The following is a 25,870-nucleotide window of genomic DNA, read 5'->3' as shown; positions in this document are numbered from 1 at the left end:
GCTCTGATACAAGGGCAGCCGTGCGGACCATAGGGAGGGGTGGCCCTGATCATCCAGGGTGGGAAGAGTGCTCAGGGCATTCCTGGGGCACTGGCTCTTGGAAGTGTTTGGGGTGGGGTGCAATGGTAACCTTCCCCCAGTAAAAGAGCCGCCCACGTGATTCAGGAGATGAAAAAATCCTTTAGTTCTTCCAGGTTCTCGGAGCTGACCTTGGGGCCCAACCCCGATGCCAGGATTGGGTTGATGCTGGTTGCTCTACTCAGTCTGAATTTGCTTAGTTGCAGATGGAAAGTGAGATCGGTTACATCAAGATTCAGACCATTTGATTTTGCTTTCATTTGATCCTAAAAATCACAAAACATTGGATAGAGCAAGCCTGTGTGCATATTGAGAAATGATTCAAATGATCCTTTTCTTTGCTCTTCATCAACTCTTTGGCTGTTAACACATTTTCTGAATGGGGCAGCCACAGCTGAAGAGCCGTACATTCTCTGAATGACGTGATCAGTGCAAGATAAACTCAAGGATGGAAAGAAAGGAAACCTGGCGTCAATACCTCCTCCAGGGTTTTTCCCATGTGGCAGACAGAGTTAAAGCTATTATTTGGTGACAGTTGTGCCTTGTTCATAGGGTTGCTGTCAGGATTAAATATGGCAGCATATATACAAAGTTGTTAGAACAGACCCTGACTCAAAAACGATAATGAGTAGGATGACGCCCTATGAGGATGCCTGAAGTCACTTCTCAACGTTCTCTCAGGCTGAGACTAACCTCATCATGGCAGCTAGACGCCTGGTATCATTGTATGTCTTTGAATGTGTCACTAAACCACCCCACAAAACATACTTGAGCACCAAGTATTAAAAGTATTGTCAGTCAACCTATTTACATGTATCTATAGGTAGAAATACTACAAGCTTGATGGTAAGACTTTATTTGTTTTAAGATATTCTTTAAAGGAATATTTGAGCTCTGCCTTGAGCTGCACATCTCAGAACTAATATACATCAGTGGAACAGGATAGAAAACCCAGAGATAAACCCACGCACCTATAGTCAATTAATCTATGACAAAGGAGGCAAAAATATTCAATGGAGCAAAGACAATCTCTTCAATAAGTGTTGCTGGGAAAACTAGACAGCTACATGTAAAAGAATGAAATTAGAACACTCCCTAACACCATACACAAAAATAAACTCGAAATGGATTAAAGAACTAAATGTAAGGCTAGACACTATAAAACTCTTAGAGGAAAACGTAGGCACAACACTCTTTGACATAAATCGCAGCAAGGTCCTTTTCTGACCCACCTCCTAGAGTAATGGAAATAAAAACAAAAATAAACAAATGGAACCTAATGAAACTTAAAAGCTTTTGCACAGCAAAGGATACCATAAACAAGGTGAAAAGACAGCCCTCAGAATGGGAGAAAATATTTGCAAACGAAGCAACTGACAAAAGATTAATCTCCAGAATATACAAACAGCTCATGCAGCTCAATATCAAAAAACAAACAACCCAATCCAAAACTCGGTGGAAGGCCTAAATAGACATTTCTCCAAAGAAGACATACAGATGGCCAACAAACACATGAAAAGATGCCCAACATCACTAATTATTAGAGAAATGCAATTCAAAACTACAGTGAGTAGTTCTGACCTCGCACCAGTCAGAATGGCCATCATCAAAAAATCTACAAACAATAAATGCTGGAGAGGCTGTGGAGAAAAGGGAACCCTCCTGCATTGTTGGTGAGATTGTAAATTGATACAGCCACTGTGGAGAACAGTATGGAGGTTCCTTAAAAAACTAAAACTAGGACTACCATATGACCCAGCAATCCCACTACTGGGAATATACCTTGAGAAAAACATAATTCAAAAAGACACATGCACCCCAATGTTTACTGCAGCACTATTTACAATAGCCAGGACATGGAAGCAACCTAAATGTCCATCGACAGATGAATGGATAAAAAGATGTGCTACATATATACAATGGAATATTACTCAGCCATAAAAAGGAATGAAATTGGGTCATTTGTAGAGATGTGGATGGACCTAGAGACTGTCATACAGAGTAAAGTAAGTCAGAAAGAGAAAAACAAATATCGTATATTAACGCACATATGTGGAATCTGAAAAGATTGGTACAGACGATCTTATTTACAAAGCAGAAATAGAGACACAGACGTAGAGAACAAACGTATGGATACCAAGGGGGAAAAGGGGTGGTGGGATGAATTGGAAGATTGGGATTGACATATATACACGATTGATACTATGTATAAAATAGATAACTAACGAGAACCTACTATATAGCACAGGGGACTCTACTCAATGCTCTGTGGTGACCTAAATGGGAAGAAGGAAATCCAAAAAAGAGGGGATATATATATATATATATATATATACGTAGAGCTGATTCACTTTGCTGTCCAGTAGAAACTAACACAATATTGTAAAACAACTATACTCCAATAAAAATTAAAAGCAAAAAAGAAATCTAAGGGAAGAATCCGAAACAGAAATGCAGCTGGCCCTTTGTTGTACCCTGCACCTCAGTCTTTTCTAAAGCATTTGAGTGGCCCTGCCCCTTTACCTTTTAGCAACACAAAGAATAAAAGAAGACAGTCATGTGCACTGAGGGGCCAGATTTAAGCCCTGATAATGGGTATCATGAAACACAGCAGCCTCCTCTGTTTGCTGACTCATCATTCAGGGCGGAACCCTGATGAAGGTGAGGCTGTAAATCCAGGGTGAGGAAAAGGCAGCTCTCCTCGGCCCCGGGAGCACCGGTGTGTGGAATTCTCTGTGGCAAGAGGTCACTGAGTCAAAGCTGTGGATGGATAATTTTATGGCCGCTAATAAAATTTATAGCCAAAGCAAGTTAAGATAATAAAGGTAATCAAACACCCAGCCGTGGGACATAAGAATCCCATCATGGCCCCTTGGTGCTGGCTGTGGGGAGGGGGTAGCTGGACAACACAGGAGGACTATATCTGTGTGACTCAAGGTAGCCGCGGGGTCTCAGAGGTGATCTGTGCCCCATGGGAGTCACAAGGACTAGGCCAGGCCAGGGACCAGGTTCAAGTTAGGCGGCATTGCCTGTGCTCCGGGGACAGCATGCCAAGGGCTGGAGGGTTAACCGGAGCGTTTAAATGCCTAAGAGTCACAGTGGCATGGGAGAGGAGCCGAACCAACCCAGTTCCAGAACACTAGTTAGGGAAAAAATGTTAACTGACTGTTCGGGTGGGACATGGCAGGAATGAGGGAAGCTGAGGAAGGACGGCGTTTGACCTGGTACAGAAATCAAATGAGGTTTAATCCAAGAGCCCAGTTCCGGTGGAGGCTTTCTCCAGCCCCTCCCAGCTTTCCCGTTGCTCCCTCGTCGAGGGCTCTGGCTCACCCTGTCTCCTGCAGGCTTCGGGCATAGGCTGGTGGGGTCCTGTCCCTGAGACCCCCCTGCAAACTCACTGTCATAGTCCCTGGAGGACTCGGCCCCCTTCTCTGACTCGGCCTCGACACGCAGAGTCCTCATGACTCCCTCTAAAATGACAAAGCAGGTGCAGGCCACCTGGGACAAGCTGAAGGGGATCAACTCTTTGGTGTTGTGGCGTTTCTCTTTTGTTCCTTTTCTTTTTTCTTTATTGTGGTAAAATATACATAACCTAAAATTTCCCCTTTGATGTTTCTGAACAGAGAATCTTTTGTCCCTTAGGTGAGTTTCACATGGAGGTCAAATCTCACCACCTCTGCTTTGTTCCAGGAGAGTGGCCTGTGCACCAGAACAATTTCTAAACCTTAAGCTACTTATTCAAGCAATTCTAGAAATATTTAGAGCACCTATTATGTGCCAGGTATTGCATTAGGAGCTCTGAACTTTCAGATACAACCAGATAATTGAGTTTGACCCTGGAGTTATTATCATGATTATGGGGCTGCATTTTAAAATAAGAGGAGTACTGTCCTTACAGCTTTGGTTTCTGTCCAAGTGCTTTTTCTTAGTCCTTTCAGTGAGCGGATCTTGGGCTGTCCCTTTATTTATTTATTTATTTATTTAAATTTTTTGCGGTACACGGGCCTCGCACTGCAGTGTCCTCTCCCGCTGCGGAGCACAGGCTCCGGATGCGCAGGCTCAGCGGCCATGGCTCATGGGCCCAGCCGCTCCGCGGCATGTGGGATCTTCCCGGACCGGGACACGAACCCACGTCGCCTGCATCGGCAGGCGGACTCTCAACCACTGCGCCACCAGGGAAGCCCTGGGCTGTCCCTTTAGTCAGCAGTCCCCTGGTGCTCTTTATTCTAAGTTGTTTTTTTTTTTAATTGTGGTAAAATGTACGATATAAAATTTACCATTTTAACCATTTTTAATTTACCATTAGTTCTGTAGCATTAAGTATATTCATGTGTGGTGCAATCATCACCGCCATCCATCTCCAGAACTTTCCCATTTCCCAAACTGAAACTAGGTACCCGTTAAACAGTAACTCCCCGTGTCTTCCTCCCTAGGCCTCTGGCAACCACCATTCTACCTTCTGTCTCTATGAATCTAACTACTCCAGGTGCCTCATATAAATGGAATCATACAATCTTTGTCCTTCTGGTTTTTCGTTTGTTTTGTTCTGTTTTTGTTAAAATATCTTTAGATGAGATTAGTGGAAAACACATTTTATTGTTCTAGTTTTCAGTAGCTTTTCTTCAGGCAAAAAGAGCCAGCAGTAGTTAACTTGCTGCAATGTCTGCTGAGACTTCTAAGCAAACACTGTGTTGCCGTATGAGCTCTGGCCCTTTTACAAATCCTGCTTAGGAAAGGTGCTTACTACCACTGCGCACGGCACGGGAGCCACCTTTGCAATGCATCACTTCAGTTCTGGGTAGGTCTGGTTTCCAGGTGGAGAACAGACAGGCAGGGTGAGATGAAAGTTGAAATGCGATCAAGTTTGCCCAATCGCTCAGGGGCAGAAAGCACTGACACGACAAGAGTGCAGTGGAACCCCTTAGGGAGGGCTGAGGCCAGCACAGACACTGCAGAAGAGGAGACCGTTCTGGCTTCGGAGACGTCGCAGTGCTTCCCTCCTGAGTGGGGCATACCTCTTGTTTCTTTGCCTGCCAGGATCGAATGAACATATCATAAAATGAAGCATTTTGGTCCCCAGAAGGAGGGGTACAGAGGTAAGAGACACGCGCCCATGGCTGTTCCAAGAATCCTCTGTGCTGCTCCGTCCCTGGGTCACAAAGGGCAGCTGCTCCCCAGGGGGATCCTTCAGGGGAGGGGGGGGGGAAGGGGCCAGATGCTGTTAGAGCCAGCCCCAGAAGTGACTCAAGTGGGGATTGACACATGTTCCTGCAGTGCAAGCGGAAGTGCAAGAAAAGGATGGAAGTGCAAGAAAAGGATGGAAAATTTTCTCTCCCCCCTACTCTCTGATAGGAGCAAAACCCAGATAAGTTAATGGGGGCCTATCTCACTGCAGTGTGATTATTAGAGGAAGATGCTGTTCTGTGTACCGCCACCAGCTTTCTGTTACCCTGTGACTGAAATGCAGGGTCTGCATGATCAGCTGTAACCGTTTATCTTTGGTTTGGGGATGCATTTGTTGATCTTGTCCTTTGCAGATTTGCTTACCTCGTTTAGGCTTTTTGAAATTGTATCCTGCTGTCCTCGTTCCCTAAGAGTGCAACCACTGACAGCATAGACAATACCAAGGGTTGACGTTAGTTGTGTCCAGTCTTTTTCAGGATAACTGTGAGTTAGGCTGTGCTAACACACATCAAAAAATATTTACTGAGCACCACTGTTTGCAAAACATATAAAAATATTAAGTAACAGTGTAAGTAGTAATAACAATAAAGGAGATATCCCCAAACAGTGAGATACAAGTTGCCTAACAGAAAATGCTTTATATGTTATTTTCTGGGATTTGGGGTCATAATGCCATTAAATATAAAGACTGAGTGGGATGCATCTGCTGTCCTCAGAAGTCTCTGCACAGGAAATGGATACTGTTGGTGTTCCCTGCTGCCCCGGCAGAGTCCAAGGGAGGTGGCTTTCTGGGTCAATAATGCCATTTAAGATGAGCCCCCAAGTTGTCACACTCTGGAAGCTCTCAGAGTCCTTCCCATCAGTGGAGAAGTTAAAGGTCAATGGCTTATAGATTGCGATTTGCCATGTGAAAGCAACCTTGGTTGATAACAGCCAAACATCTTTTGTCTTGATTCTGTGGTCGAGATCGTAACTGAATTTCAGATTCGAGATTTCTTTGTGAACAAGTATACGGCTCCTCCTATTGAGGTAGCAGTGCAAAAATGTAAATGTGCTTGAAAGACATGAATCTTGCCTAGGATGACAACGTAGTGAGCGGCTTTATCTGTGAGAGGCAGCTCCCTGTGCACACGAACGGTAGCGGGGACTCCCGTGCGCACTGAAGACCCCACATGGACCAGCACACATGTGTGCAAACACACAGGCGCCCCCCCCCCCCCCCCCCGCTCCCTGTGCCTGGTTCCTTTACTGCCATCCCGTGTTTCAGTGACCACTACCCTCGGGATGTGATGTGGTGTTTTGAAAGTCACAGATACTTGTTGCTTTAGTGAAACCATCCGGTGTAACAGAGATGGAGAGCAAACAGCAGGTTTTAATCAGAACTAAAGCAAATGAAATCCTGTGGTGAAAATCTAGTCCCCCTAAAGTTAGTGATTGGGACCCCCTGGCAAGTTTTCAGCTGCTGCTTCTAGACTATGACATACACACATAATCAAGATAACGAATCCTTTCCCCCAGAACTTTGCGCTTTTCAGATGTGTTAGACGAAGAGGTTGAGGTGTTTGAATTTTCCCACGAAGAGTCTTGTAGCTTTCACAGTATCGTGAGAGAAAACATTAAGTCAGAAGAGTCTGAAAAGCAGAGGTAAACCATAGTCCTCTACAAAGAAGGCTCTGGATTGCAGACTGTGCAGTGAAGCTAAGGTTTCCGGGAACTCCTGCTGTTTGGGCGTTTTCTCTTACAGTGGATTGCGGGGAGGGGGCCCCTAGAGCCGCCTTGAGGGGACAGTTAAAGCGGGAATGAGGGTTCGACTGGGGGAGGGGAGGGCAGAGTGAAAATGTCACAGAATCCAACAGATCCGGGTTCAGCCTTGGCCCCTGCTCCCTAGATTTTCCCCTGGGGAAGCAGCCCCAGGTTTCTGCCCCTCGGTCTCTTAGAATCCAGCTTCTGCAGGACTGCAGTGAGGGCCCCGGGGGGAACCGACCACGACAGCACACCCCTTAGCCCCATCTCACACACATCTTAGCACATCTCACGTGCTGCCCACCTGGCCTGGGAACCAAGGGTAGGGGCCGCTGCGTGACTGGAGAGGGGCTTGGGGTTCTCGGCGAGCTCATCTCCATGCCCTTTGGAGAAGCCAAGTCTTCCGGGCAGATTCTTACAGAACAGAGCCTTCATTATAGCTAGCAGCAAAAAAGCAGGCCCCTCTTAGAGAGACTTGCTTTTGAAGTGTGGGGAGGCCGCCCGCTGGTAGGAAAGGCCACTGCCCTGAAATAAGATTCGGAACCAGGGGAAGAGTGAATGCTGCTGCGTAGGTGGTCTGCTTCCAAGGAGGGGGTCGCCTAGGGAACACAGGGTTGGGGTAGGTGTTAGTTTTGTCACAAGGATGATCAAGGAGGGTCGGCCGCACGTCGCTCCTGAGACCCCATTCTGGTGTGGAGAGCTGTGGGATGGAGGGAATTCACGGTGAGGTTTGTTTTTGGGACACTGTCCAGGATGGCATCCTGTACCACCGGTGCTTCATAAATGCCATTTCGTGGTGACAACAGTGTGCGTGCCCACGGCCAGGTCCCCGGTTGTTTCAGCCGTCCCCTCCAGCATGCCTCACTCCTCCGGGAGAGTGGTAGCTGGTTGAGGGGAGCCCACACCCCACGGGCTGCAGAGGAAGCCCAAAGCGAGGTGACACAGGCCCTCTGCCTGGGAAGCAGCCCCTGCCAGTGCGGGGAACGTCCTCCAGGCCACTGGCTGCTTTTGCCGTTTCCTCTCCCGTTTCTCTGATGTGGGTTGAGTTTCCTTACAACGCATTGAATGAATGAGAATAAGAAAGTGTGTATTGGCAGAATTACAGCTGGATGATGCCAAGGCTTTCCAAGTCAGAGCATGAATTTAAGCAGAGCAAAGTTTCAAGTCCGTGGGGCTCAAGAGTGATTGCTATTCTTCTAATAATGAAAAGTACAAATGTTTGATGTTCAAAGGTTAACCAACGGGACTCTTTCACTGGCCTTCTGGGCTGCTCAGCACAGAGTGGAAACTGTTCTGATCTTTGCCTTACGCACTTGTATTTTCTAGGCAATTAGAAACATTGTCCACTCAGCATTTAAGAGGTTTGAACCGGCTGGAGACCTTTTTTTTTTTTCCCCCCAAACTAAAGTTTCCTTTTTAAAAAAAAAAACTGACAGTTTTTCCTTTTTGCAAGTAGACTGAAGTTTTAAAGTAACAGGCTTTCAAAATAGCACCCTTAGGACTTGCCTGCATAATTATTACATTTGTCATGGGATTAGCACTTTCCGAAAGTATATTTCTATACCAGTATCTTACTTTGCCCAGAAGTGTGGTTCTTCATAGTATATTATGTGCATTTAGGCAAAATAGACCCAGCCCCCATTCACTAGAATTTGCGCTATAAATGCAATTATTGCCAATAAAATGGAAGCCATTTATCTTAATGAACCAGTAGGAAAATTAAGTCTGTTGAAATGGTCTAAACCTTCCAAGAAAAAAAAAAAAACCATTGGTAATTCATGGTGGGCTGTATCTATTTTTATGAGCTTCTCTAAGTCATCTCTTTGCTGACTGCCTACAGCAAACAACAACGATACACAAGTAGTGTTTTGTTTAATTTCTTATGTTCATTAGCAGGTTCACTTCTCCCTTAAAAAAATGATATCTTTGCCCCTCTTGTCTATTTGAGAGCCTTTAGGGCCTTCCTAGTAAGAAACCAGCACTAGTTGGTCCTACTGGTCTGGTCTTGGGCTGCAGATAGTGTGGTTAATGGCTTCTGCTTTCCCCTCCAAATGGAGGGGGGACACAGAAGTAATTGAAACTTACAGTGTCAGGGCATAATTGTATTCCGTTATATTTAATGCAAACGAGGAGGTATTCTAGCTAACATGCAGGAAAATGGCCTTAGAGGAGGCCACGTCGCGTGTCACTGAATGCACGTGGGGACGTGTTCCCTCCCAGCCTCACCGCCCCCTGCCCCACGCTCTGGCCCCGACCCCAAAACAGAGGCGCTACCAGTGGTAGTCAGGAAATGCCGTGACCCACAGGTAATGAGCTTGATCTCCGTGTTCCTTGCCAGATCTCCCAGCTGATGACAGAGCCTGGCCGGGAGGGCCTGACAGAGGCGGCGCTGAATCGCTACAATGCAGACAAGCCTTCAGCCTGCAGCGTCCCGGCCTCGCAAGCCTCCTGCGTGGCCAGCGAGACCTCCACGGGCACCTCGGTGGCCGCGTCCTTCTTCGCCAGGTAAGAGAGGTGTCCAGACCCTCGGTTCTTTCAGGTGAGCCCACCCGGTTGGCCTCTCACGTGGACCAGTTTAGCTAAAACACTGGGAAGAGTTTGGGGCTGTTCTTTGACTTCACTCTTTAAGACAGGGTTTCTCAACCTCAGCCCTTTGACATCTGGGGCCAGGTAACTCTCTGCTTAGGGGGCCTGTCCTGTGAGTACAGGATGTCTAGCAGCATCCTTGGCCTCTACTCGCCAGGTTCCTGTGGCACCTTCCCCGGTTGTGACGACCCAAAATGTCTCCAGATGTTGCCAAACGTCGCCTGGCTTGAGAACCTCTGCTCTGGGAATACGTGGCTCTAAAGATGGTCTCCACAGGAGGAGGAATTTTGTGGGTGCAGCCCCATGGCTGGTGATTGCAGATATCTCTTCTCACTACAGAAGAGGAACTGCTTAAAATTTAGCTATTAAATAGACGGCAATTTTCTTCCTCCTTGACAGACTAGCTGGATAGTTGTCAACTAGCCAGCTAATTTCAGAAACTTAAAAAAAAAAAACCCTGAGAAACAAAAAAGAAAGGTATTTCAACAATGTTTTCTGCCTAATTTTAGCAACACGGCAGAGACAGGGCAGGAGACATAGGACAGCTGAGCAGCAAGGGGCTTCAGGGATTGTCTGATTTGATCTCCTTATTTTATGAATAAGGAAACTGAGGACCAGGAAAGTTAAACTGTGAGGTAGTTTATAGCAAAGCCAGAAATAGAAACCAGATTCCTCTGGGTTTTCCTCTGTGACTCATTCTTTACTTGATACTTGGAACTTAACCTTCGAAAACTTTTTCTGTACCTAAGATTCGTGAGCTTCTGAGTAAGCAGGGTATAGACTAAATAGCGTGAGATGTGAAATCAGAAGACCCCTTGGGTTTGAGTTCCAGCTCTGCCTCAGGGTCCTCACCTATAAAATGAGGATAATATCTGTTCCTCAGGGTTGCTCTGAAGATTAACATAAGATGATTATAAATTACAAAGTATGTGCTGGACAAATGGTAATTCACTATGGACTTAACGAGCGTGTCAGTAAGAGGGAACGTTGCTTGGCTTTTCCTGTTATCCTTAGCAATGGTAACATCCAAAGCACAAATCTGAGGAAGGGGCTCTGATTAGGAAAGGAACAAGTTAGAGGAGGAACAGAGGCTGACATCCTGGATTAAGACACAATAAAGGCAGCACACGGGGCTTGTTGGAAGACTGGCTTTGAGGTTCTGGTTGTACCTTGGTGCCGTGTTTATTGTCCTGTGAACAACTGGGCCAACTTGAATGTATGGGAAGTAACAGGAAATATGTATGTAGTGGCCACCTGACAACAGAGGCCATCGTGTTAGCTCTGTGTGTTCGTGAATTTCTGTGTTGTCTGGGACCACTGAGAAAGCTTACTGGGAGGTCATGTCCATGCCACTCAAGGAGAGAATAAACAGATGGAACAGAATATGAGGGAATGCCACAAGCACAGAAGATCCCGGGACATAGGTAGGCTATTAGAGCATGTCTACAGGAGGGTGACTAAAGTGGTGAGGAAATAGGAGGCCAAGTCCTAGCAGGCTTAGTCTGGAGAAGAGAGCCCTCAGCTGTCTCTTGGGCCATCATGTAAAAGAGGGATTTGGATGGTTGTATAGAAAACCCGAGTATGGGGTCAAAGGCTGAATAAAACCTCATGATGAAAGAGAGAGATCTCCCAGCTCAGAATGAAGGAGAACTTGCTCACAATTCAAACTGCCCCAAGAGACAGTGAGGTCCCCATCACCGAGGGAGATCAAGCTTGCATTGGGTGACTACCTGGCTTCATTGCCGGAGAGAACATTCAGTGCTCAGATGGGGGTTGATCTCCTGAAATACTGAAATGTCCAGAGATTTTTACAGACTGACTGACTCATAAAAACAACCCAGAAAAAGGAGTTGAAGCAGGAAGAAATAAGAAGTGCTATGATCCCTGATGGACAGTGTTTCGGGAGAATAGCGTTCCCTGCTGGGGGGAAACCAACAGTGTCATCCGAGTCAGGGAGACGATGTCGAGATGGGATAGACCAGGAAGGCCTGAGTGCTGGACAAATGGTGTATGGAGGCCAGCTTTCACGTGGGTCAGAGAAGGATTTACAAACAAGTGAACAAACACCAGGGAAAAGAATGGCGAATGACTGGCAAAGACAGTCTTCCTGAGAGTTTTGCTTGTACACCAAGGGGTAGAATGGAAACACCAGGGTGGACCCACCTGAATGGGCCAGTGATGTCGGTTGGACGAGGCCCTGCGGATGATGTTAGCGATAAACAAAGAACCCCTGAATTCAGAATTGCAAGGGCTTGTGGTATGAGCTTTCAAAGAGCTAGAAAGGATTCAGAGGGCTACCTGAATACTTGTCATTGCTTTGTGGTGAATGCTGACAGCACCTGGAGCTTAGTGGGTTAAGGCATTAAAAGTACATGGTTTGGGGCTTCCCTGGTGGCGCAGTGGTTGAGAGTCCGCCTGCCGATGCAGGGAACACAGGTTCATGCCCCGGTCCGGGAAGATCCCACATGCCGCGGAGCGGCTGTGCCCGTGAGCCATGGCCGCTGAGCCTGCGCGTCCGGAGCCTGTGCTCCACAATGGGAGAGGCCACAACAGTGAGAGGCCTGCGTACTGCAAAAAAAAAACAAAAAGAAAAATACTACCTGGTTTGTGTTTAGAGCATTTACAGTGTAGAGTGAGGGGTGAAGTACCATGAGAAAAAGAATAATTCTTTAAAAACACACACACACACGTACATATATATATATATATGGACACAGGGAGGGGGATGTGTAAGCTGGGACGATGTAAGAGAGTAGCATGGACATATATACACTCCCAAATGTAAAATAGATAGCTAGTGGGAAGCAGCCGCATAGCACAGGGTGATCAGCTCGGTGCTTTGTGACCACCTAGAGGGGTGGGATAGGGAGGATGGGAGGGAGACGCAAGAGGGAGGGGATATGGGGATATATGTATACGTATAGCTGATTCACTTTGTTATACGGCAGAAACTAACACACCATTGCAAAGAAATTATACTCCAATAAAGATGTTTAAAAAAAAAGTCAAAAAAATAAAGTTCTGAAAAATTTGAAAAAAACCCCATATATATATATTTAAAGAATTATATATGTATATTAGAGACTGAATATATATATATATTCACCCCCCCATACTCATTACGCGGTTTGCCCCGCTGCTCTTGTCCATAGTGGTTGGGCTGTCACGCCTCCCAGAGAGGGTGGCAGCATACTGACAACCTCCCTGTCATGGACGGGGACTGAGAGCAAAGTCGGGTGACCTGCTCAAGGTCCGCACTCTCAAGAGAGAACCAGGGTTGTCCCTCACCTCTGTGGGTCCCCAAAGGCCCCCCTGAGAAGTCATAAGCAGCCCCGTTACGTTGTCAGACAGTAAACTGAGGTCGCGTCAGAGGAGCTTTCTGTTTCAGCTCAAGCAAAGCTGTGTGAGGTGATGGTAGGCGTGGCTTTTAAGAAGGGTGGAATCTGGATCTGTTGCTGGGGCCAAAATTGGAAACACATTAGCGGTTATGGTTTTCGTGGAAGGATAGGAGAGTCGTTCCACATAGGAACTTGGGGGCAGGGTCAGCCCCTCAGATCTGTGTTCACCACTTTTGAACTCGTGCTGCTTGACTGTGTGATTGAAATACATCCGTGAGTCTGCAGGGCTCTGGACTCTACATAGCTCCACGTGAGGACAGGCTGGCCAGCCCTCAAGAGCTGTGCTGGCCGTCATTTCATTGCAGATAGGAGCAGCGCCACTTGCCAAATTTGTGGCCAACGTGGCTGACATCTACTGAACACTCAGTGTGTATCACTCACTGCACTAAGCGCTTCATATGCAGAACCTCCCTTAATCCTCAGAGTAACCCTGGGACGTAGATCCTGCCGTTTTCCCTGTTTGATGGATAGAGAAAGAGGTGTCCTGAGTCAAGTCACCAGCCCAAGGCTACACAGCTGGGAAGTGGCAGGGTGGGGAGTCCATCCTCATTTCCTGTCACCTGTGAGCCTTGTTGCTGTTCTCTGTGCTAAGCAGGCTTTTCCCATCATAATTGCTGATAAAATCCACGAAGTAAGTGGGCTCTGCAATCAGTTTGAGAAGATAAGCAGAACAGCGACAAAACCCTGATTTGTTGAGGGCTGCAGGTGTCCACTTTTCTCTGTGATACAGGCCTTTCTTTTAAAGTGTTTACTTTTCAGAGCTATGGGTAGAGGTCTGGGTGGATCTTGTTGCATTTCAGATTCAACAGCTATGAAATAAAAATTCCAGTTCTGAATAAGCAGTGATACTTTGGACCAGGGCTACCCCCAGTGTGGTTTGTGGACAGCACACACTTACTGGTCTGTGGTAAGTGTGGAAATTCAGAGGAAGCATTTAGAAACTTCTGTAGCAAGTTGACAGAGTTAAGTTTATGCCTATTGAATCTAAAAATTAAAAAGTAGGTCTTATAGTTTGAATGTAATTAGAAATAAAAGCAAAAAAGTGATTCCTTCACCACAGATAATTTGAGAAGTGCTGCTTTAGAAAATGTTGAAGCCCAAATTGCTTTTCTTCGACATATCTTTTGCCAGAATTTCTTTATTTAATTAATTAATTTATTTGGCTGTGCCGGGTCTTAGTTGGGGCATGTGGGTTCTAGTTCCCTGACCAGGGATCGAACCCAGGCCCCCTGCATCGGGAGCGTGGAGTCTTAACCACTGGACCACCAGCGAAGCCCCTCCCTCTTTATTTCTTTAAATATCAGCATTTTGGTGGACTGCCTTTGCTTCAGAATTTCAGTACTCTGCTTTTGGAAAAACACTTTTTTGTTCCCCTTTGGAAAAAAGTAGTAACAGTGAAATAGTAACAGTAATACGAAAAATATTAATAGTAATCTTAACCAAAAAAAGAGATTGGCATAACTGATCATCAAGTTGGTTATTTATCATGCTTTGAACTTTTCAAATGAGGGAATCTCCTTTGTGTGATTCCCATGTTAATATTAAGTGTTGAAGTCAGGTGTCATTAGATTTCCCATTTGTTGACTATTCACTCTGAATAAAGATTTACTTTTAAAAAAACTGTCATGATCTTGTTTTTTCAGTTTTATTGAGATATAACTGACATATATTACTGTATAAGTTTAAGGCATACAGCATAATGATCTGATTTACGTGTATTGTGAAATGATTACCACAATAGGTTTACCCAACATCCATCATCTCATACAGAAACAAGATACCAAAAAAAAAAAGAAAAGAAAAAAAATTTTTTTCCCTTGTGATGAGAACTCTTCAGATCTATGCTCTTAACAGCTGTCAAACATACCATACAGCAGTGTTAACTTGAGAACTGGATGAAGGTGGTCCAAAGGTACAAACTTCCAGTTATAAGATAAATAAGTACCAGGGATATAATGTACAATATGATGACTATAGTTGAGATTGACTTAATCATGTACTTTGTGCTTTAAAGTATGAAGTGCGTGAAACCCTATGAAAAATCTTGGGTGAATCCTCAGCTCTGTAGGTTGAGGGGGTAGAATCCTCATTTGAACTTGAAGAGCTGTGAACAAATCCTGGATTACGCGTAGAATTGCCTGGAGCTCTGCCAAATAAAGTGAATCTTCCAGGTGATCTCCTATCTTCGCATTGATGGTCTTTCCCAAATAACCTTACTGATAATCGTACTGTTGTTGTCTTAATCCATGGAGAAAATGAGCTTCTGGCGGATTTTAATCTACATTCAGAGCAAGTATGGGAAAAAATAGTGAAAATTGCCAGTGATCACGTGAGCTTTGCAAAGGCAAGTTCAAGTTTGGCAGAACTGGTGCTGCCATCTCTGTGGAGTTGGTGAACACGTGGGTTTTCAGTTCTGTCTTCAGACGCCACTTCTTATTGTAATGTTATTTCTTTCCAGCTTTTACATTTAGTTCACAACCTTTGTAAGACCATAACTTTTTACCAAATTCAAATGAAATTTTCAAGTAAAATTATATAAAGGTCACTTTTCATTATTATTTTTTCATTTCTCTATTTTCTTAATGTAAATAAATGCCTTTAAATCTGTTTTCATGGGTTTTGATTACTTCAGATTACTCAACGCCTTCAGATCCTTACTGTCTGTCCACTTGCTCCTCATTGGATCCATCACATTAGTTAGAGCTTCTCCCTCTTTTTCCTCTGTTCTTTTTTTTTTTCCAGTAACAGGGTTATTTTTTATTTACTGACTCTCTTCTTGAAGATTCTGACCTTTACACAATTTTCCGTTGTTGATTAAAAATACACAGCTCCCGGGTTTGGAATTTTCTGCGTAAATTTTGATGTTCACCTCAGTATTGGGTTACCCTGAGATTGATTCTGTGCGGTCCACTTGCTCTGTTTTCTCTCTCTTTCACTTGGCAAGCTGTCCCTCATTTCCTTCTGCTAACTTTTTGCCTTTTGCCTAAACTCATCTTTTTCTTAGGGATGTTATTATATTTCTGACTATCTCCACCTCTTGTGCAATTTCTTCTATCTTTGTTATTAGACTGCTGCTTGTATCACCTGACGGCCATCTCCAAGCCCCTGTTATGCTGTTGACTCTTATGACTGATTTAGCCGGCATCCCTCTGAGGCCAGAGGTTGCTGTGACATTAAACCAAGACCAGCTCGGGTCCAGAATCAGGGGCTAAGCTGAGCTGAGAGGGCCAACTCCCGGCTCCGAGGCCCTGCCCTCAGACGGGTCCCTCCGTTCATCAGCCTTCTTGTGGGACCTGCTCCTGAGTGCTCTGTGCTCACGTGCTGCTGTACACACAGCTCCCACTGCCACAGAGAAGGTCCTCCTTAAAAGCCATTTCCGCACTCTCACTGACAGCCAACTCAAATAGTGCCTTTCGCTGGTCACAGCAGATGCTTCTCGTATAAAATCTTGCACAGCGAAGGCTTTCTTTAGTCCCTGGGCGTGCTGACACGTAACAGTAGTAGTTGGTTATTTGAGAGGAGCCTATTAAGTCAAAGAAGGATGGAGTGTGAAACTGTTCACGGTTCTTTTGTTCTTCCATCAGGTACAGTTCCCTTAGGGATGCTCACATCTTCCCATTATAAACACACCAGCAATTATTACCAGAGAAGAACTCTCCTAAACACACCACAGTTGGTCTCAGGTGATTTAGGGGGAGAAATGTGGAGCTGGGTGCACAGATCCAACTCTTAATTTGCTGATTCTCTGTGGAGAGATGGGGCAGACTTTCTGCCTCCAGTTTTACAGATTGGAAGTTAATTTCCAGCGCCATGTGTGTTACAGCAGAATGATATCTCTACAAAACAAAACAAAAAACGCTAGGAGCTTTGAGGAGCTCATACTGTGGAATTTCTCTTATATGATTATTGTATTTTTCCTGTTTTGTTTGCATCCAAGTCTGCACCTTTGTCTCCTTACTCCTTCTAGGGTCTCATTCTGACTTAGGGTCTATCCCTTTCCCCTTTTCTCCCATTACTCTCCACCTTCCCCACACCACCTCCCTGTCTGCCTCTTCCATGGCTCCCACGGAAGTGGGGCTGCCGTTGAACCTTGTAGGGAACACCTGTGGTCAGGGCCGACATGCATAATTGTGCCATTTGCTGTTTGGCCAAAACTCTATTGGTTGAGCTGAAACGCCTCCCACTGGGCTCCATCTATCCAAAGGGACGTCTTTTTCTCAGCTGCCCAAAGGCACTGTCTGGGCTCGTGTCTCCCCTGGGGGCAGCGATCTTTGAAGGCCTGAAGTGGAAACCAAATCCCTACCCTCTGAATTTCTTGTTTACTTATTCCTGGCAAGTCATAGCTTTACTTTTCTTAGAAAAGACTCCATGGACTTCTCAGAAAAGAAGGGACTGTTGCTCATGTATATTGATGCAGTGAATGTTTAGGAATCGTAACTATACGAATATAGTTTCGCTTGAACACACATCAGTTGCAATATGAAAGGAAAATACTAAAAAGGAGCCAAATGTATATTTCGTGCTGTCAGATTTCAGGGGCCGCAGGAAATAGTTTCAGGTGTTGCTGCATGAAGAAGTAAACCCTTGATTGTTTATGAAAGACAGAGAAAGCACTGAAGAAAAAGTGGCCATAATTCAGTGTCTACACTATGGTCCTTTGTGTTCAAAAAAAAATCCTAAAACACTTTAAATATACGACCCTAACAGCCAGTACCCTACCCCGGCAACCCCAAAACCCCTGTTTTGGGGTGTGCAGACCATAATAGAAATGGCACTCATGGCTTGGCCCACGCCATTCTGAATTGGTGATCTCTGCTAGAGAAAATGGTCAGTGTTTGCTGCCCCATTCCCATCTCCCGCTGCAGGGAATGTGTAAGATAGCGCATTTTCCAACTTAAGTCCTTCGTGTGACGGATGGCCAGTTGGGGCGCTGGCAATCAGCTCACAACATCTGGGACTTATTTGTACAGCTTTGCCTCAGTTGAAAATCCAGTGCTTGGCTTGGTGTGGATGTTTGAAGGCAAAGCAATTCCGCTGAGCCTGAAGGATCCCGGTGATTCTTGTCAAATATTCTCAGGGTTAGGCATTCTGGTTCTTACTGAACAGTTTTAATGTCCTTTTTACTGATGCAGGGGTGAGGGGAGGGGAAGAAGAGTACTGGATAAAGCGAAGAGAAGGATGGAGTGGCTTGTGGCTGCATCCACAGCCTGCCACTGACATTCTGACTTTAGGCAAGTAACTTAAACCTCGCGAAGCCTCAGTTTCTCCTGTTAAACAGAGATCATCGTATCTACTTCATAGGATTAGAGTGAGGATTAAATGAAAATGTGATAGTTGTTTGTAAACATCATCTAAGTCCTAGAGATGACGTTAAGATGGCATTTGCTATGAAAAGGATGGAATTCTACCCTCAGTGGGAAATCCAATGAATTCCCAACATTCCCTTTAGAGTGGGTGACTTGTGTTGTGCGTACCTTTACGGTGTGTTTACATGCCGCTTTGTAATCCGGCCTAATGACTACCTAGGACCTCCATGGCAATTGTAAAGATCAGGCATCACGCCTCGGAGAGCAAAACTGCCATCGTGGGGGGCCGAAGATCACAGCTGCCTCTTGAAGCCTTACCTGGAAAGAACCAGGTTGTCACTGGTGATTGAAAACATCAGTGACCAGCAGAGAGAAACTCTGCCCGCTCCTGTGGAGCTCCAGTTAGCTGACTACACACTTGTAAATCTTTTGAAGGGTTTCTTTTTGTAGTTTTATAGCCCTAGAAAAACTCTCAAACAGTGAGAAGGAAAACAAAAGGAAGAAAAGGAGGAGCCATTAAGAATTCTATGACCATATAGCTTGGTGGTGACTGCAGTGTGGGAGCTGGAAGTCTGCCGTGACACTGACAGTGAAAATGAATCACAACAGTAAATAAAATAGAAGTAAAAGAGGGAAATATTCGCTCTCTTTGTTAATACCTTCATCATTTGAATTGGGGGCTGAAGAGGGAAGATATGATGGCACGGAGTCGATTCATAAAGAACACCAGGGCTTCCCTGGTGGCGGAGTAGTTGAGAGTCCACCTGCCGATGCAGGGGACACGGGTTCGTGCCCCAGTCCGGGAGGATCCCACATGCCGCGGAGCGGCTGGGCACATGAGCCATGGCTGCTGAGCCTGTGCGTCCGGATTCTGTGCTCTGCAATGGGAGAGGCCACAAGAGTGAGAGGCCCATGTACCGCCAAAAAAACCCCAAAAAGAACAATGGAATGACCTGTGTCCTGAATGAGAAGATGGATGAAGAAAGGATACAATTTTATCTACTATATATTTGATAAAATGTTTCCTTGAGTGCACTTCTGCCCCTGCCCTGTTGCAATACCTCTGTAACTTGTTCCTTTCTTCAGTACTTACTCATTTAAAATTAATAGCCTACATCTATTGAGGGTTTCCTATGTGCCACACGCTACTCTGAGTTCTTTACACGAGTTTAAACTTCAGAAGCCCCCATGAGCTGGCCCTCTTATCATCCCATTGTTTAGATGTGGAAACCGAAGCGCAGATGGGCGAGGTAACTCGATCATGGTCAGACCGCTAGAAGGAGAGGAGTAGGTGCTTGAGCCAGGCCACCCGATTCCAGAGCTCGTGAGCCAGAATGTAAGCTCCGTAAGGGGAGAGATATCTGTCTCTTTATTCTTGGCAACCCCTAGTGCCTGAAAGAGTACCTAGGAAATGTTTGTTGAATGGATGAACAAATGCTCTTAGCTACTGAGGCAGGAGATAGGGGGGCTCCAGGTTAGGCATTTACAATCAGCCTCCTGTTTGCACTTGGAACTAGAAATAACAACAGGAACAGGGTAAATACCCAAGCTTTGTCTCCTGAGGACGCTTTAAGATAACAGTCCTGGCAGGAACAGAGAGGGACTAAGCCTTCTTTGAATAAAGGATCAGGAGGTCATATATTCCCCAACCGTGGGGCAAGGGAGACACTGCACATGTGCAGAAAGCCTCCTTGGGGGTCAAAAAGGAGGGGGCACCTCCCCAGAATAGGTGATGACAAGGCCGTCCCCTAGGCCTCTGGCCTGGAATCCATCTTGGAAAAAAGCCGCACATGCATGTTGGAGAGGGTCCTCAGGCAGATCAGGTGTGGAAAAAGAAACCAGATAATTGGCCAAAGGTAAACAAAGGGCCGGAAGAACTGCCCTATATGGATGACTTCACTGCCCCTCCTCGTTAGGGAGGACGTCCGCACCCTTGCTCTCCGGGTGTGCATCTCTGCCTTGCTTCTGTCTTAAGTAAACAAACTGTTTCTCTGTGTGCTCTCCCACTTGTGCCGTGTCCCTGATAATAAGCTTTGTACCTGTTTTTACAGTTTTTGCCTCCTTGAGAAATGCATTTTTCAGTGGGGGCAAGGACCAGGGGGATTTTGCCTCTAGCCTCTACCCACTGGTGGACCAGCGGCTAGGATTCCTCATTTTCAGCCAGGCTACCCAAGTCCAATTCCTGGGCAGGGAACTAAGATCTCACTTCAAGTCACTGCTCTCAATGACGCCTCTCCGAGATCACTACTATGCTCTCCTGCCTCCAAACTCAAAACGGGTTGTGATGGGTGGGCATTCATGAAGTCTCAACACAAGGATGATCAGTGAGACCACAGTAGAGAAGGAATGCAGAGCACACCACTGAAGACATAAGGGAGAAACATTTTGACCAACTACTCTATTCCTCTAATTTTGTTAGTTACTAAAATATTGCTTCCTGTCTCACTCAGAGTAAAAGTTAAAGGTTTTCCAGTGGCTTGCCAGGGTCTCTCTACAATCTGCCCAACACGCTCCTCTATCACTCTCCCTCGTTTGCTCTGACCCAGGCACACTGACCTCCTTGCTTTTCCTCAGAAAGCGCCAAGACCATTCCTTCCTCACAGACTTTGCTCTCTCTGTTTCCTCTGCTCTTTCTCCAGGTATCTGCTTGGCTCGACCCTTCCTTCCTTCAGATCTTTGCTCAAATGCCACTTAATGGCAAGGCCTTCCCTGACCTCCCTACTTAATAGTACAGCTATTCTGGCTCTGCATCCCTCTTCCCACCCAATACCTGTTGTCTTATGAATATCTGTTGAATGAATGAATCTCAGACTCAAAGGGAGATGGGCAGCTAAGCGTCCAGGTTGTCTTCCACTGAATTTCTTTTGAGAAGCTTACATTTTTTTCCCACTAAATTCAAACTACCTGCTTAGGAATTAAATTATTCTCTTAAATCTAGGATGTTTGGGGGAGATAACATCGTCACAAAGCACGGAAAAGGGCGTTGTTGGGAAATTGAGATTCATATTAAAATATAAGTACCTGGTTGTCTTTTCAAGAGGAGGATGTGTAGAGACGGGACAAGAGGCGCTGCCTGGGACAGGAAACCGAAGAAAGAGTTAAAGCACAGGAAAGACTTATGAGTTGTAGGTCTAGCACAAGGAAGCAGGGCTCTCCATCTTTTCTCCTGTCTCATTGAAAAGCTGTCTTTTCCTCCCTTGAATAAACCTCTTTGCTTTCTGTCCTGTGCTTTGATTTATTATTTTAATTCTATAGCTGTCTTAGTGAAGTATGTAAAGCATTTGGGGATAAAATCATGTGGAAGACATTACAGAAACTAAAGATGTATTATCTTATGTGGTATTGGGTAGACGCTCGGTGCGCTGAGGAATCCTATCCTAGATGAAAACACAGATCGTGTCTGTGGCATTGTGTATTGACTAAGAAACTGACTCCTCATTGAGGGTATAGGAAGGCGGAATTTAGGGAGTACTGTTATAATAATTTGGTGGGAAATAGGTAGAACTGAAGCATAAAGAGATCTCACTGAAGTGTCTGCTTTTCATAAGTGAGAGATGTCCCTGAAGGTGGGATTTTTATTTTCTTGCCTCTGAAGTGGACATAATGACTTTTTCTTTTCCTTCTGTCTGATTACTAAGATGTAGATTTCCAGAGAACAGGAACTGTGTCTAATCCCCTTATTGCATCTAGCACTGCCTGGTACAGAGTAGGAGCTCAGTACATGAATGTTGAAAGAATGAATCAACCATGCTTGAAAACTTAGGTCTGTCCTGCTTCTCACAAGAATGAAATACTTAAAAGAAACTGTGGGATTATGTAAGCTCAGAGTTATCATCATTCCAAGTACTGGTATTAATGATAAAAATAATTCTGATAGATAAAAAATAAATGGAATCTTTTCCATGATTGATTTCCACACAGTTAGATTCAGCAGGACACTGTTTCTAATAATCATCTTTTTATTTAGCTGGTGCGAGAATGATTTTAGCATCGCACTGTAATTAGATGCCTTTCCTGGCATTTGGTGTGCCTGTTGTTCATGAAGTACCCTGGAATTCGGGAAACATAATTTCACGAGCCTAGATCATAACAGGCTGTGTCATTTTCTTGGCATCCTCAAAACCAAAGCCTTAAGAGTCCATAGTTTGTCCTTTTAAACTCTAGCAAGGGAAAGCAAGGGCCTTGGCAGTGACAAAGGAAGAGAAATTCTCTCGGAGTCTGTAAAGTGATCAGCACCGGGCAAGCCACTTGAAATAAAAAAATGAGAAAATGTAAACCATCGCTCAAAACTTATTTCCAGTCTTTTAGGTGCTTCAAAAAATAATCGTGATTCCTTTTGCTGAAATAAATCTTCATCTATTATTGTACCTGTCTAAAGTGGCAAGGTGGCACTTGGGGGGAAGCAGAATACCCCTGAACAGAATTTTAGGGGCACTTTCTAGTGATTAAAAAAAAAAGCTAAACAGTCTTACATCACTATATATGCTCTCACCACCCACAAGTGTTTAAAAATCAAAATAAGACCTTGTTTCTACCCTTGAGGAGTTCCAAGCATCAGGTTAAAACTGAGAGAGGTGAACTTCCCTGGTGGCGCAGTGGTTGGGAATCCGCCCGCCAGTGCACGGGACACAGGTTCGAGCCCTGGTCCGGGAAGATCCCACGTGCCGCAGAGCAACTAAGCCCGTGCGCCACAATTACCGAAGCCCGTGCGCCTAGAGCCCGCGCACCGCAACGAAGAGTAACCCCCGCGCGCATGTGCTCCCCGGCCGTGGGGCCTGAGTTGCCTCGGTACAGCTTGCAGACGGCTGGGAGTCTGGGCTGCTACCCTGCGTGAGTCTTCCCGCGGCTTTCCCCGCTGTCCGCCCCTCTCGGCTTCGCGATGCAAGTGGTCCGGGCCTTTGAGCCTGCAGGAAGTGGACGAGAGGCCACAGCACGCGCTGCAGGTCAAATACGGCGGGGCGGAGCTTGACGAGCTGGGCAAAGTGCTGACACCCACCCAGGAGCAGTGGCACGGTGCTCTCCGATTATGTGGGCTCTGGGCCTCCCAAGGGCACAGGCCTTCACCGCTACGCCTGGCTAGTTTACGAGCAGGAAAGGCCACTGAAGTGTGATGAGCCCATTCTCAGCAACCGATCTGCAGAGGAGCGTGGCAAATTCAAGGGGGCGAATTTCCGCAAAAAGTACGAGCTCGGGGCTCCGGTGGCCGGCGTGTGTTACCAGGCCGAATGGGATGACTATGTGCCCAAACTGTATGAGCAGCTGTCTGGGAAGTAGAGGAAAGCCAGGAGATGGACACGGTCCCAGAGTTCCCAAGCAGTGTTTCAGTTTAGTGATGCATGTAGATTTCTCCCCTTCCCCCTGCCTGAGCCCTGAGCGGTCAGGTTTAGGTTTAGGGTGGCTTTTCCTTCTGCCTGTCCTCTTTAATTCTAGGGGGTTTACGTTTTGATCAAATTTGAACTCCGTTTTGGTGAGGGATATTTTGGTACTGGGATGGGGTCATCAAAATGTTAATATAAGAATAACAACCCAGACGTTAAAGAAGAAAAAAATTCTGGTAAAAAGACCAGGTCTGCAGTATTAGAACAGAGTATCAAAGAATCTTTAAGGGAGGCTGAAAAAAAAGAAAAGGTTGATTGCCTCTGCCTTTGTGAGCCCGAGCCCAGGATTGTCTGTGACGGCATCTGACGGCATGTGTTTTCACGGCCCTGTCTCTCACTAAGACAACCAGGGGCCGGCAGGTCCGCTAGCCCCCCATGTGATACATCTCAGGCTGGTTATTGGGTGTCAGTGTCCTGCTCTGGCCCCTTTAAAGAGCAATACTGAAAAAAGCAATAGGGAGAGAGTTGCTGTTAAAGCTTGGCCATCTAGGTGAGCTGCAGGGCTGAGTGAGAGGTCATCAGCAATCCGAAAGTCTGTGCCTGTTAAATTGATCACTCTTCGGTGTAAGAAAAGCCGGTCTGGAGTTGCTGAATGTTGTGTTAATTCTGCTGTTTGCTTATAGTTGAATAAAAACATTGCGTAGTTAAAAAAAAAAAAAGAGTAACCCCCTACTCATTGCAACTAGAGAACGCCTGCGTGCAGCAATGAAGACCCAAGCGGCCAAAAATAAATTAATTAATTTTTAAAAATTGTCTAGACTTTATGTGTGATTCATTCTCTTTTAAAAAACAAAAACAAACAAACAAAAAACTGAGAGAGGTAGAGAGGGAGAGCCAAGGATTACCAAGCCGTGTGTCGTCAAGTCTGACCAGGCCTGTCAGGATGGCTGCAAAACCTCCCTTCTGCTGCTGCCTCTGCAGCCCCCTGGCTGCACACCACTGGCTTCAGGCCCCCCAGGAATTCGCCAGATGCGTGTAGCTGGCTGTAGCAGGTACTGTTGGCCCCCACGCCCCCATGCCCTTCTGCTTATCATTCTCTAAACAAAACCTTGCAGCTCCCAAGGTCCAGGCAAATAAGTCTGACAGGAGTTGGTGGATAAATGCCCCAGCTCCCTTCCTCCTTGGTTGGGATAACACTGAGACAAGGTCTACCCTGTCTCCCTGATTTCCTAAGTAGGACTGAGCCCCAGTTGCCTACGTCAGCAATCTGCTTGATAACGCATCCTCTGGTCATTTCCTTCCCTCCCTGTCTTGCTTTCCCACTTCCCTACACCGCTTCCTGGAATCACCCTCCAATGAAAGCTACTAGCACTCTCATCCTTATGCAGGGATGCTTCTAGGGAAACCCAGCATAAGCTATTGGCAATATATCCTCACTCACTTACCCATTCATGTATCCATTCCTTCATTCATTCACCAGGCATTTGGTAAGCCCATACTGTATGCCAGACATTATATTAGATGCCGAGGATGACAAAAGGGCAGCCACTGCCACCAGGGAGCTCCCCGTTCAGAGGGGCAGCCAGTCCCATCACTGGAGAGTTATAAACAACATGGAAGTCCAGGACAGAGCAGTACAGGAGAACTCCCAGTATCACTCTCCCTAAGTCTTGTCTTATCCATTCATTTCCTGTCTCCCCTTCTAGAATGTAAGATGCATAGAAAGAGACGCTTGTCCGTCATGTTCCATCGTTGAAACCTCAGCTCTTAGAACGGGGCTGGGGCTCAGTACATATTTGGTGAGTGTGTCTCAGGAACTTTAGGAGTCTGCCGTGGAGAGTTCCCTGCCAGCTTTCTCCTGTCCCTCCTCAGGGAGGCCACCTGTGTGCAGCTCCCTGAATTCCACTGTGGAAGTAGAGTCTCCAGTACAGAGTGACGGCCTGTGCTCAGGGCAGGAGAGAAAGAATGAGTGCCGCCTGCCCAGCACTGCACCTTGAGGGTGGGACCTTCTTTCTGGTCACTGGGAGCTGAGTACTTTGCCCCACCAGGCACCTGAGACGAGTGTTTTCCTTTAACATAATGGAGGGGAATCTGCTTCAGAGTCTGTTGACGTCAATGTGAATCACATCTAAAAAATACCTTGATAGCAGCATCTAGGCTGGTGTTTGACCAAATAGCCGGGCGCCATAGCCTGGCCCAGTGGACCGTCGCACCTAGAATCAGTACTCAGTCTAACGTGAAAATACTTTCCGTTCTG

The 25,870-nt window shown here is 45.9% G+C and overlaps 1 protein-coding gene and 1 pseudogene across 1 annotated transcript in view; both read left to right on the top strand.

Annotated features, from left to right (window-relative positions):
• KIF26B (kinesin family member 26B) overlaps nt 1-25,870 on the top strand; it is a 499,134-nt gene that overhangs the window by 223,361 nt on the left and 249,903 nt on the right. Inside the window, exon 4 of the mRNA XM_027122401.1 lies at nt 9,344-9,510. Coding sequence (XP_026978202.1) covers nt 9,344-9,510 — 167 coding nt within the window. The remainder of the gene's footprint in view (nt 1-9,343; nt 9,511-25,870) is intronic.
• On the top strand, nt 18,523-24,319 carry LOC113628682 (phosphatidylethanolamine-binding protein 1 pseudogene; annotated as a pseudogene).

This window comes from Aethalodelphis obliquidens, unplaced genomic scaffold (genome assembly GCF_003676395.1).
Source record: "Aethalodelphis obliquidens isolate GAN/ISIS:26980383/991018 unplaced genomic scaffold, ASM367639v1 scaffold24, whole genome shotgun sequence".
NCBI classification, from domain to species: domain Eukaryota; kingdom Metazoa; phylum Chordata; class Mammalia; order Artiodactyla; family Delphinidae; genus Aethalodelphis; species Aethalodelphis obliquidens.
Note: the sequence above shows the minus strand (reverse complement) of the source record. Positions and strands in the feature narration are given on the sequence as shown.